The 14,003-nt window shown below is 46.0% G+C and overlaps 2 protein-coding genes across 4 annotated transcripts in view; one reads left to right on the top strand and one right to left on the bottom strand.

The window, feature by feature from the left end:
- Nucleotides 1-9,812, bottom strand: part of ANKRD45 (ankyrin repeat domain 45) — a 65,669-nt gene extending 55,857 nt beyond the window's left edge. The window contains exons 1-2 of one of the 3 annotated variants that reach the window (XM_040407006.1): nt 9,727-9,812; nt 5,654-5,926 (exon numbers count right to left, since the gene is read on the bottom strand). In XM_040407006.1, coding sequence (XP_040262940.1) covers nt 5,654-5,921 — 268 coding nt within the window. In that variant the 5' untranslated portion in view covers nt 5,922-5,926; nt 9,727-9,812. The other 2 variants (XM_040407008.1, XM_040407007.1) reach the window with 2 other exon arrangements.
- A 29-nt stretch (nt 9,813-9,841) lies between these two features.
- KLHL20 (kelch like family member 20) overlaps nt 9,842-14,003 on the top strand; it is a 46,336-nt gene continuing 42,174 nt past the window's right edge. The window contains exon 1 of the mRNA XM_040407233.1: nt 9,842-9,993. The gene's annotated coding sequence lies outside the window, so the exon portion shown is untranslated. The remainder of the gene's footprint in view (nt 9,994-14,003) is intronic.

Here is a 14,003-nt window from a genome sequence, read left to right as displayed (position 1 = left end):
AATTCCTTTTAGGAGGGCATTTTTAGACATTTGGATACCAGACTTCTTCTCACGCTTTGGGGCCCCTAGAATGCCAGGGCAGTATAAATACCCCACATGTGACCCCATTTTGGAAAGAAGACACCCCAAGGTATTCAATGAGGGGCATGGCGAGTTCATAGAAATTTTTTTTTTTTGGCACAAGTTAGCGGAAATTGATATTTTTAATTTTTTTCTCACAAAGTCTCCCGTTCCGCTAACTTGGGACAAAAATTTCAATCTTTCATGGACTCAATATGCCCCTCACGGAATACCTGGGGGTGTCTTCTTTCCGAAATGGGGTCACATGTGGGGTATTTATACTGCCCTGGCATTCTAGGGGCCCTAAAGCGTGAGAAGAAGTCTGGAATATAAATGTCTAAAAAATTTTACGCATTTGGTTTCCGTGAGGGGTATGGTGAGTTCATGTGAGATTTTATTTTTTGACACAAGTTAGTGGAATATGAGACTTTGTAAGAAAAAAAAAAAAAAATTCCGCTAACTTGGGCCAAAAAAATGTCTGAATGGAGCCTTACAGAGGGTGATCAATGACAGGGGGGGGGATCAATGACAGGGGGAGTGATCAATGACAGGGGGGTGATCAATGACAGGGGGGGGTGATTAATGACAGGGGGGGTGATCAATGACAGGGGGGTGATCAATGACAGGGGGAGTGATCAATGACAGGGGGGTAATCAATGACAGGGGGGTAATCAATGACAGGGGTGTAATCAATGACAGGGGGGTGATCAGGGAGTCTATATGGGGTGATCACCACAGTCATTGATCATGCCCCTGTAAGGCTTCATTCAGACGTCCGGATGCGTTTTGCGGATCCGATCCATCTATCAGTGCATCCGTAAAAATCATGCGGACATCTGAATGGAGCTTTACAGGGGGGTAATCAATGACAGGGGGGTGATCAGGGAGTCTATATGGGGTGATCACCACAGTCATTGATCATGCCCCTGTAAGGCTTCATTCAGACGTCCGGATGCGTTTTGCGGATCCGATCCATCTATCAGTGGATCCGTAAAAATCATGCGGACATCTGAATGGAGCTTTACAGGGGGTTGATCAATGACAGGGGGGTAATCAATGACAGGGGGGTGATCAGGGAGTCTATATGGGGTGATCAGGGGTGATCAGGGGCTAATAAGGGGTTAATAAGTGACGGGGGGGGGGGGGGTGTAGTGTAGTGTAGTGGTGCTTGGTGCTACTTTACTGAGCTACCTGTGTCCTCTGGTGGTCGATCCAAACAAAGGGGACCACCAGAGGACCAGGTAGCAGGTATATTAGACGCTGTTATCAAAACAGCGTCTAATATACCTGTTAGGGGTTAAAAAAAACACATCTCCAGCCTGCCAGCGAACGATCGCCGCTGGCAGGCTGGAGATCAACTCTCTTACCTTCCGTTCCTGTGAGCGCGCGCGCCTGTGTGCGCGCGTTCACAGGAAATCTCGGCCATCGCGAGATGACGCATATATGCGTGACTCTGCGCAGGGCTGCCACCTCCGGAACGCGATCCTGCGTTAGGCGGTCCGGAGGTGGTTAAAGGATAACTGTCACATTTAGACCCTAATTTCAATTTTCATATATGTAGTTACTAATAACATGATATTCCAGAATCAGTTACTATTAGACTGACTTACCCCATATTTAATAAGATTCAGCCCTTAGCAACCAGTCTGCATAAAACTGCAATTTCACTATTCAGTTAAGATGGCCGCCACTGCCCTCACCCTGAGGCTAATCCCGCCTGCCCTCACTAGCCAGTAACAATAACCCCCCAAAAGTGTCAGTAACCAGAGCCCTCCCCTAAAGGGTTAATCTCCTGCAGCACAAAGGGGTCCTCTTACCACATGTTGCTCTCATTTATACACTGAGCAGATGGCAGATCTCCCTTCCCTGCTCTGCGCTGCTTCCAACTCTACTTCTCCAGCTCTGCTGAGTGAGGGAGCGTCTGCCAAGCGCAGGGACAGGGAGAAGTGCACACAGCCCAGGCACTGTTATCAGCTGCTGGGGAGGACCTGGCTTTAATCATTTACTTACAGTCCCTGGCTGTCAGTAATCTGACCTTGCACGCAGCCTGCTTCTGCGTCTTCCAACAGATAGACGGACCATGCCTAGCAACCCTATTTTAAGCACAGGTAAAAGTAGGCAGTACAGGGAACAAAAATGTGGAATTAAGGGGTAATTGAATACACAGTGAAAAGTTGAAATAGGGCCACCAAGGAGATATTAATCACCACAATCCAATACTCCAAAAAAGAATATATACGACAGTTATCCTTTAAGCTGCATTTACATGTGACATTTTGACAAACAATCCTCAGCTCTTGTCGCTACTACCCTAAAGCTGGTTATATACAGTACACCGTACAGTTATTGTACACACGACAGCATCTTCTCATGTAAATCATCAGAATTGAATAATCCTGGCTTTGATGCAAGAACAGCCATTTTTTAATGAACACTCATTATCCTTTATTTCTGATCAATTTGTCCATTTACCGTACACTGGTCACGGTGTCTGCAGATATATAAATCCTAACAATTATTATGCCATAAGGATGTGTCTTCTTTTACATCTCTTTTGAGCTGAATGTTTGCAGCACAGCCACTAGAGGGCAGCACTTGGAATTTGGCTGGAAAAATCTGCTGGCGTTGAATACACTATGAACGCCGGCAGGCACTGGTGGAGGAAAAGAAAGTCTCAGCTATTCTAAGTAGTTTGGGACTCTACATATGCTTTATTAATGTGCGGCACGTGATCCCGGAAGTGGCCGCCGCAGGGGATCGCAGCGCATCTCGGATAAGCCCTTTAAATTATAAATAAAATCATTTAAAAACCTGGGGAAGGTTCACACATGACTGATTAGCTGCACATGTGCTGTCACTGATTTTCTGCAGTGTTGTATAGGACCAGCAAAGTGAATGGGGGGAATATTTGAAGTCAGTTTTGCTTGAGTCTGCGTTGGAGGACTTTAAGCCACACTTATTAAATGTCTCATGCTGTTTGATAAATTTGTCTTATCCTTAAAGAGGTATTCCCATCTTAGACAATGGGGACATATCGCTAGGATATGCCCCCATTGTCCGATAGGTGCAGGTCCCGCACCTACAAGGAGAATGGAGCGGAGAAAGTTGAGGAGGGCGCACTGCGCATGCGCAGCCGCCCTCCATTCATTTCTATGGAGCCGCCGAAAATAGCCGAGCATGTGCTGTGCGCTCCCATTCACTTCAATGGGAGAGGCGGGAAGCTGCGCCTGGTGGTGGACGGACCCCAGGAAACCCGGCGGTCCTCCCGCCACAACTCTCCCCGGCTCCGCTCCAGAGGTAGGACCTGCCCCTATCAGACAATGGGGGCATATCTTAGCGATATGTCCCCATTGTCTAAGATGGGATAACCCCTTTAAGCCTAACACTTATGTCTAGAAAAGATACTCCAGTTTTCCTACTCTACCCTCCAGCTGGAGCGACTGCAACGTTTTTGCAACTTAAAAAAAAAGTCTTAGGGCTCACGCACACGAAGGTATTTTATTTCCGTGTCCATTCTGTTTTTTTTGGCGGACCGTACGCGGAACCATTCACTTCAATGGGTCCGCAAAAAAAAAAACAGAAGTTACTCCGTGTGCATTCCGTTTGCATATTTCCGTTCCGCAAAAAAATAGAACATGTCCTATTATTGGCCGCATTACGGACAAGGATAGTACTGTTCTATTAGGGGCTAGCTGTTCTGTTCCGCAAAATACAGAATGCACACGGATGTCATCTGTATTTTTTGCGGCTCCGTTTTTTTTTTGTGGACCGCAAAATACATACAGTCGTGTGCATGAGCCCTTAATAATAAATCTGGAGTGAAACTCATTAACATAGCTAGCCACACCCACTTTCCCACCCATATTACAAAACTGGAGTGTGTGGTGTAAAATGCAAAAAGTTTCAAAATGTTTGAGCAAGCGAGTAAAAAAGGTCACAAAAGCCCTATTTTGTGACTTTTTGAAGCCAGAATGAAGTGAAGACGGGATAAATCTGCCCGAAAGTGTACAAGAGATTTTTCAAATCTAATTCATTTTGTTGGTACTGTATTAGGCCTCATGCACACAGCCATTGCCCGGCCGTGGCCGTATTGTGGCCCGCAAACAGCGGGTCCGCAATATGCTGTCACCGACCGTGTGCTCCCCACATCACGGATGCAGACCCATTTACTCGAGTGCTGTCCGCATCTTTTGCGGCCCCATTTAAGTGAATGGGTCCGCACCCAAGCCGCAAAAAATGCGGCTCGGATGCGGACCACAAAAACGGTCGTGTGCATGAGGCCTTACACTGTTTTTTTCACACAAAAATCCTCAACGTGTAGCAGTAACTTTTAGGGCTCATGCACACGAACGTATGTATTTTGAGGTCCGCAAAACATGGATCCGCAAAAAATATGGATGACATCCGTATTGCATCCGTTTGTTTTTTTGCGGATCCATTGTAACAATGCCTATCTTTGTCCGCAAAACGGACAAAAATAGGACATGTTGTATCTTTTTTTGCGGAAAGGCCATGCAGATTAATTAGCATATTATATTAGCATATTATAAAAGTTATATTTCTGGAGTAACGGGGGCATAGATAAAAGTAGGAATAGGCTAGTTAGGTTCAGCTGACATTAGCACATCGCTGATGTCAGCTAGTTTAATAGGGTTAATTCTGGTGACCAAATCCCTTTAATACTAATTAAAAAATGTATTCTTAGCATAAAATACAATCATAAAACTAAATTGCCCCGAGGGTGCCCATAGCCTTTAAGGCTGGGTTCACACTTGAGCGTTTTACAGCGCGTTCAAACGCGCTGTAAAACGCTCAACACATGAAAACCAATGCTTCCCTATGGCCCTGGTTCTCACTTGAGCGTTTTACAGCGCTGAAAAACGCGCTGTAAAACGCCCTACGCTCAAACAAGTACTTGAGCTTCTTTGGGGCGTTTTGACGCGCGTTTGTGGCCATAGGACATTGCAGTCAATCACACAAACGCGCGTCAAACGCGCGTTTACTATTGCAAAAAACGCTCGTCAAAAACGCGCGTCAAAAACGCGTGTTAAACGCGCATATCAAAGACGCTCAGGTCTGAACCCAGCCTAAGAGGAGTCTTTCAGCTGTTTCGAGCCTTTAAATCTACTCACAACGCTATACCTTGACAGGGAGAGCGTTGCAGACATACCTGGTCGTACAGGCTGCGCCACTTCATGTTCATTGCCCCGGGCATTCTGTATTGAACGCTTTTCAGCCCCTTCCCTCTGCGTGACAGCTTTAGTGGTCCACTGATTGGGACTCAGGAAGCTGAGGAGCATTCAGTGCAAGGGGTCAATCAGGAGACACTAGAGCCGTCACTCAGAGCAGAGGGGAGGTGCTGAAAAGCGGTCACCGTAGAATGCCCAGGGCACTGAACACGAAGGTGCCGCCTCCTGGGAACTTGCAGTGCTGGGGCTTAAGGAAACTTACATTTCACTGACCATCACTCTAGACATGTCCGAACCGTGCTCCTAGCTGTTTTGAGGCCTCATAACTGCTGACAGACTGCCTGTAAGCTGCTATATGTGGCCCAAGGAGAAGGAGTCCAAAGATATGTGAGATATAAGGGTACCTCGAGCTGTCTGCTGATTAAAGTTGGCGCCATACTTAGCCAATCCCTTCACCACTTCTGTACGTCCCAGTATAGAGGCTACGAACAGCGGGTTCCTCCCCAGGAGATCTTCTTCTACAAGCAGTTTGCTACATTGCTCATGGTGGTCATCAGCTGGATCTTCAAAGATGGATTGTAGACCTTGTAGATTTCCTTCCAGAGCACACTGAAGTACGGGGTTGTCGTGGGTGAGAGGATTTAGAATATCCATCCTCTTTATATTCTCCATTACACCTAAATAGTGAAAAATAGGAAGATGTCAAATTTCAACAACAGCGCTAACATTTTAAGGACAGTGCCATGGTCAGATGAAGGTTGTGAGTAGGGATGAGCGAATCGACTTCGGATTAAAACTTTGTTAAAATACTGTACGAAGCGAGCGCTCTGTACAGTATTAGAATGTATTGGCTCCGATGAGCCGAAGTTATTACTTTGCGAAGTCTCGCGAGACCAGGTAATAACCTCAAAAATTTATTTTCTAATGTAAAAAAACTTTTACCGAATTCGGGTTCGGTTCCGATTGGTACCTCTTGCCCTGTTCTTGGACCTGTTTCTCAGATTTGCATGTGCTCTGCCTGCCATGACCTTGGCATGTTTGAGCTATGAGTTTGCCAGTCTCTTCGGTGCCGTGCACCAGTGTCTCTTGGTCAGTAGCCAAACACAAAAAGACTCCAAGAGGCAGTGACCTGGTGCTTTCCTGCAGTGAAGACCAGATCCCTGTATAGGGGGTTAAAGGGTGAAAACCAGGGAGCCGCCAGGAGAACGTCCTTGTGTTTGGCCCAGATCTCTATAATGGTGAATGGGACAAATGATCAAAAGATCCCAGGTTCTAGCCCACTAAGGGGCTAATAGTTATTAAAGGTGTTCTGTTTGTCCGACACCTGGGACCCCCGCTCATCAGCTGATTGAGAAGGCAGCGGCGCTCCAGGAGCGCCGCGGCCTTCTCACTGTTTACCGGAGGCCCAGTGACGTCACGACTAGTATCAACTGGCCTGGGTGGGGCTAAGCCCAGGCCATTGATACTAGTTGTGACGTCACTGGGCCTGCGGTAAACAGTGAGAAGGCCGCGGCGCTACTGCCAGCGCCACTGCCTTCTCAATCAGCTGATCGGCGGGGGTCCCGGGTGTCAGACCCCCGCCGATCAGATGCTGATGATCCAGAGGATAGATCATCAGTTTAAACAAACTGCAGAATCCCTTTAAATAAAACCATCAAAATATTAAAAGTTTAAATCACGCCCCCATTCCCAATTTTACATATAAAAAAATAAATGATATATATATATAAAATAAACATATTAGGTATTCCTGGTATATCACCGTAGATATATTTGAAAACATTTCCTATGCAGTGACAGATAAAAAATGTTTAGTCACCTTGTCCCCCCCAAAAATTAAACAGTGATCAAAAAGTCGGACGTAACACAAAAAAAGTACCAATAAAAACTACAGTTTGTTCTGCAAAAAACAAGGACATCATGTCATTTTGGGGGCACAGTGAATATGGTGATGTCAAAACCTTAGCAGAGTTTTGTTTTTTTCCCCTGTTTTCTAATACGAGAGATGGTAAATTAAATGGTGCCATTTAAAAAATGCATGTTGTCCCACAAAATAAAAACCCTCATATGTCTCATATGTGAATGGAAAAATTAAAAAAGTTATGGCTATTGGAACATGGGGAAAAAAATTAAAAATTGTAATAATGAAAATAGGTTCGGTCTTTAAGGGGTTAATATAGAGGTCAGAATATGTTTAAGGGGGGGGGGGGCTGATATTAAAAGGGTTTTCTGAGATTTTTTTTTTCTTTTACTGATGACCTATCCTCCTCAATGGGGTTGAGCTGCTCCTAGACCATATGACACATGAACGTGAACTCACTCAGCCTAGGAAAAGCAGAGAGAAGGCCGCAGCGATGACAGGAGTGTCGGACCCCCACTGACGATAGGTCATCAGTATACAAATCTTGGAAAACCCCTTTAATATAGAGGTCTGAATATATTTGGGGGGGGGGGGTGTCTGATGTTAATATAAAGCTTGGAGTATATTCGGAGGGGAATTGATATTAATATAGAGGTCTGACTATATTTGGGGGGAGGGTGATGATATTAATACAGGTCTGAGTATATTTAGGGGGTCTGATACCAGGGATCTCAACTCTCCCGGAGGTTCAGGGAGTCTCCCGCTATTAGATAGCGGCTCCCTGACACCCCATGTGAAACAATATAGGAAAGGTTTACTGATAGCAGAGCAGAGAGATAAGAGAAGTGACAGGACAGAGAGTTTAGATTACAGGTTGAATTAACCCTTTAGGGTCAAATTGGCTTCTCAAGGAGATATATATGTTAAAGGCATCCCTTCTTCTGTCTCATTCAGTAGCTATAGAACTATTGGGAGAGATGTATTTTTTTTAAATACATTTACACATTTAACCCTCCATTTTAATTATATTATTTACCCCATAAGGCTACTTTCACACTAGCATCGGGGCTCCGCTTGTGAGCTCCGTTTGAAGGCTCTCACAAGCGGTCCCAAACGGATCCGTCCAGCCCTAATGCATTCTGAGTGGACGCGGATCCACTCAGAATGCATCAGTCTGGCAGCGTTCAGCATCCGCTCCGGATCCGTTTGAAGTTGACACAGTATGGCTCAATTTTCAAACGGATCCGTCCCCCATTGACTTTTAATGTAAAGTATGGACGGATCCGTCTGATAAACTTTCAGACTTAGATTTTTTTCTAAACTATAATGCAGACGGATCCGTTCTGAACAGATCCAAACGTCTGCATTATAGGAGCGGATCCGTCTGTGCAGACATCAGACGGATGCGCTCTGAACGCTAGTGTGAAAGTAGCCTTAAATTCACACCCCCTGGATGCTTGTTTTTTTCCTACAGTGGGGTAGATAATTACACACAGGGTTTTAAAGAATAAACTTCCTGACTCAGACCAAAAGCCGACTCAGCAAGTGAATGGAAGCATCCGCGCATGCACATTGCGCAACCTAAGCTTCGGTTCACTTGCTTCTTGTCAGCTCAGCGAATAACCCGAAGATTCGATTCATGAATCGGTTCATTTGAATGATCCGAACTTCCCATCTCTAGTTTACTCGCAGTAAACCTTTCCGGCAACCTGCAGCAGTGTCCCCTTCTCGGCGCGTGCGCACAGTGCAAGAAGAAGCCGATGCCAGCAGTCCGCAACGGCGCATCAGGCTGAGCCTGTGCGCACGCGCGGGATCTCAAAGCGAGGGAGAGGCGGCACTGAGGAGTAGAAGGCGGCGCTGGGCACGAACGGCGATGCGTGCGGCCGGGCACCAATCATCCACAGACCTCCCCTGCTTGGGCACCTTAATTCAATGATTGACAGGTTAGTAAAACCTGTTTCTCCGCAGAATAAAGCCACAAATAGCTTTTATAAGGCCACCTTAGAAATCAGAATGCTGCCCTGGACATGAGCAGATGTTTAGCTCACAGGGCCTAAAGGTGGTGACAGAATCCCTTTAATCATATACATAAATGTGATAATTTGGGGCAGGGTAATGAGCCCAGTCCTCCACACCATAGAGCAAAGTGTGCAGATACTGCATATGTCTGGAGAAGTTTATAAAAAGTTCGTGAAAGAAAAAAAAAGAAAACCTCCCTGAAATGAGTTTTTGCAGGTTGGGATGTCTGTGATACTAATATAGAGGTCTGACACTATTGGGGGGGTGATATTAAAACAGAGGTCTGAGTATATTGGGGGAGGGGGGGTGTTGAGTATATTGAGTACAGGTCTGAGTATATTTCGGGGGTCTGGTCTGGGGCCTGAATCTAATTTAAGGGTCTGAATAATAATTTCTGTCTGATCTGAATATAAACCACGCCCCTCGGAAAATGACCACTCCCATCACCCTGTGAAGGACTCTCCCAGTTTGTCATCCCTGCCAAGGCCATCTTTACAACAATTATCAGCTAATTAAATGTATTACCCCTTTAATAAGTTTGCCCCGCCATCCCACCTAACAGCCCCTCCTGCCGTCCTTACTTCCCCCTCGTCTCACCTGACCTACGCCGCTAGAAGCCGCTGTAGACGCGTTGTCATGGAGACTGCTGCACCGCCGGAAGTGCGCGTCAAGCCTCGTTCTGGTTGAGCGTGCAGCTCTACAGACGTTCTTCCAGGTGACACAGTCTTGGCAGGGGGAAGAGCAGAGGCGGCGGACCTCTTCCGGGTCTGTCGTGGAGGAAGACCGAAGTCTCCGGTTGGAAAGGCAGCGCCTGTGCCCGGTTCTGCCGGGTAGACCGGTGAGAGGTTGCGGAGCTGGAGGACGGTAAGTGCCTGTAGTTTGTGTCTGCTCTCCATAGAGGCCCAGCGGTGGTCGAATGTTCTCTCTGTCGCTTCGTGTTGATTAATTGACCCATAAACACAATGATATGTTCACAAGAATTGTAAAATCGTCTACCGAAGATCCAGTATTTCCCCATAGCTAGCGGCCAGTCACGATATGTCGCGAGGATTTAATTATAACTGTGAAGGACCCTTAGAGGCTGGAACCTCCTGGAAAAAGGACCCGATTTAAAGGACTTCTCCATTTGTGGCCTTTGATCTTTCTCTTGGTAGCCTCCACAATCATCTGATCCACCCTCGTGTTGTAAAACTACAACTCTCAACATCTTTAAAGGTTATTGCCTATCCACAGGATAAGGGATAGGGACCCCCACCCATCCTGAGAGCCGGCTCCATTCATTCTCTATGGGACTGGGTGCAGCACGGCTGAGCCGCTTTACTGGGACCTGTCCGTAGATTCATGTCTCCCCCTAACGGTAGGTGGCGTGAGACACGGACAAGATCTGGTGCAAAGTAGAACTGGCTTAGTTGCCCATAGCAACAAGGGATGAGCGAATCGACTTCGGATGAAACATTCGCATGATACTTTGTTTGTATACTGTACGGAGCGCTCACTCTGTACAGTATTAGAATGTATTGGCTCAGTTGTTTCATCCGAAGTCGATTCGCTCATCCCTAATAGCAACCAATCAGATTCCACCTTTTTACTTTTCACAGCTCCTTTGGAAAATGAAAGGTGGAATCTGATTGGTTGCTATGGGCAACTGAGACAGTTCTACTTTACACCAGTTTGATAACTGGTCCCACTGATGTTTTTGTGTTCATCTACTGGTACCAGGAGACTTCGCCTGCAGATTTCACCCCTCTATATGGAAAGGGCTAACAATCTGCTGCAAATTTGCAATTCTCTCCGAATGGCCGTTAACATGCAGTTTATTTTATTTTTTTGTAGATGAGAGTTGTTAAAATCGAATCCACTTCGCTGCTGGTCTCATACACTGCGGATAAATACGCGCCAGATTTTTCATCCAGCCTGAGCATCCTAAGGGCCCCCGCACACGAACGTATTTTCTTTCCGTGTCCGTTCTATTTTTATTTGCAGACAGTTTGCGGAATCATTCATTTCAATGGATCCCCCCAAAAAACGGAAGTTACGCTGTTTCCATATGTCTGTTCTGCAAAAAAAATAGAACGTGTCCTATTATTGTCCGCGTTACGGACAAGTATAGGACTATTCTATTAAGGGCCAGCTGTTCTGTTCTGCAAAATACGGGATGCACACGGACGTCATTCTTTTTTTTGTTTGTGGATCCGTTTTTTTTCGTACTGCAAAATACATACGGTCGTGTGCATGAGGCCTAAGTCTATGCTGTCTAAGACTAAGGCCTCGTTCACATTTCTCTGTCCATTTGACGTCAGTGGAAAGAATCTGTATTTGGTCCATGTGTCCATTGTTTTTTTGCTCTCCGTCTGTCATCTGAGCATTTCACGGATCTTTAGACTTCCGTGATGCAGACCAAACACTCCCATTGAAGTGGTGCACGTCTCCGTGATTTTTCCACTGAAATGGAAAACTACCGATGTGTAAACGGACACGTTAAAATCAATGGGTACGTGTGCATGGAAAATGCAGATAGTACACGTCGGTGAAAAACAGAAATGTGAATAAGGCCTTAGGCATGGGCCGCTCTCAGTCACACGTCCTTCATGTGATCCGTGAAAAGGTGGTCAGTGATGCCGCTGTGAAGGATCCGTGTGTCCATTTTTTTGCTATCGGTGTTTCACGGACACTGTGAAGCTGGCCAATAATTTTCAAAGTATCTCTTCCTAATCATCTGTGAAACACGGATGGCATCCATGGTTTTCACTGACCCATAGACTATAAGGGTTCATGGACACGACCATATGTATTTCGCAATCCGCAAAGCACAGTTTCGCCAAAAATATGGATGACGTCCATGTTGCATCTTCTTTTTTTTTTTTTTTTTTTTTTTTTTTTTTCCAGATCCACTGTAACGATGCCTGCCCTTGTCCTCAAAACAGACAAGAATAGGACATGTTCTATCTTTTTTTGCTGGACTGCAGAACGGACATACGGATGTGGACCGCACATTGTGTGCTGTCCGTTTTTTTTATTTTTTTTGCAGACTGATAGAAATGAATGGGTCCATGTGCGATCTGCAGGAAATGCAGAATGGATGCGCACCAAAAATACAATCGTGTGAATGGGGCCTAATGAAGGAAGTGCTTGATTTTCCAGTGGCATAACTATAGACCAGCGGTGGGCAACCTGCGGCGCTCCAGCTGTTGTGAAACTACAACTCCCAGCATGCATCCTTTCTCTGCTCTTCTTAGAACTCTCATAGAAATGAATGGAGCATGCTGGGATTAGTAGTTTCCCAACAGCCGGAGTCCGCAGGTTGCCCACCCCGCTCTTGACTGTTATGCCTGGTGCAGGTATTAGGGAGTGGATTCTGTGCTGGAAACAACCCCATACGTTGGGCATGTTAGATATTTTTTTTTTTTCTTCTGCCCTGCATTAAATTGTCAGTATAACCTGTAAAAAAAAAAATGATCTGTCCCCGCATCTTGTATGTTCGGGTTTTTTCTTGTTATTTCAAATTAGATTTTTAATGTAAAAGGAATGACAGAAGAGCTGACGACAGTAGTCCATCCATAGACCCTCAGAAATCTCCCACCTTCTGGTTAGTTTTTTGTGGATATCTGGGAACATTTTGGTGCAGGCCAGTAAAAAAAACCTCAGGTTTAACAGGCTCCTAAAATCTGCCGTTTTGTCCGTGTCCGATGATTGGATTGCTTTGCGATCTGCATTTCCCTTAGGCCGGATGCCGACCTCCATTTCCGTTCCTCAAACCTGGGTGTATGTAGATCTCTGTGTAGCCTGCGAGTACCGTATGGTAAGATGGAGGATTTTATCCACAACAAAATGTGCGCGTATCCCACGGCAGAAAATGCTACGCTGTGTTTTTCATGAGGCTCCCACAGCGGCTCTACAGATACTGTTCTCAGAGATATACTGCTATGGAGGGTGATTGGCTGCAGCGGTCGCGGTATACTGCTGGGGACCGTGATTGGCTGCATTTCCAAGAATTTTTATTATCTCAGACATCCCCTTCCTGCCAGACCACAGCTCTTTCCACATTCACCATTGAAGTTAAGGCTCCTTTCACACTGGCGTTGTGGCTTTCCGTTTGTGAGATCCGTTCAGGGCTCTCACAAGCGGTCCAAAACGGATCAGTTTTGCCCTAATGCATTCTGAATAGATAAGGATCCGCTCAGAATGCCTCAGTTTGCCTCCGTTCAGTCTCCATTCCGCTCTGGAGGCGGACAGTTTTGGTATCCATCTGACGAAACTGAGCCAAACGGATCCGTCCTGACACACAATGTAAGTCAATGGGGACGGATCAGTTTTCTATGACACAATCGAAAACGGACCTGTGCTCCATCGACTTTCAATAGAGTTCATGACTGATCCGTCTTGGCTATGTTAAAGATAATACAAACGGATCCGTTCTGAACGGATGCGTGCGGTTGTATTATCTGAACGGATCCGTCTGTGCAGATCCATGACGGATCCGCACCAAACAGTGTGAAAGTAGCCTTACATGGAGGTTGGAGGATAAAGCAGCAATATTCTCATGTGTAGAGCTTTCCATTTCAATACTGTTTTTGGACTAATCTTACACATTGTATTGTACCCCAGAGCTGCATTCACAGTTCTGCTGGATGCAGCTCGTCATCAGTTTCTGGTCACTTTGGGTCCACCCGGGACCCCTTGCCTATCAGTATAGGGCACCTCCGCTCGCCGTAGCCTTCTCCCATCTGACCAAGCACAATGTAGTACATTAAATAGCCGCTGAGCTTGGTATCGCACTCGGCCCCGTTCACTTCTAGGGAACGGAGCTGCTCCTAGGCCACGTGACTGATGAATGTGACGTCACTGTCCTAGGAAAAGCTGGAGAAGCCGTGGAG

This window comes from Bufo bufo, chromosome 9, assembly GCF_905171765.1.
Source record: "Bufo bufo chromosome 9, aBufBuf1.1, whole genome shotgun sequence".
In the NCBI taxonomy this organism is placed as follows: domain Eukaryota; kingdom Metazoa; phylum Chordata; class Amphibia; order Anura; family Bufonidae; genus Bufo; species Bufo bufo.
The sequence above is the reverse complement of the archived record's forward strand: the minus strand, read 5'-3'. Positions and strand labels throughout refer to the sequence as shown.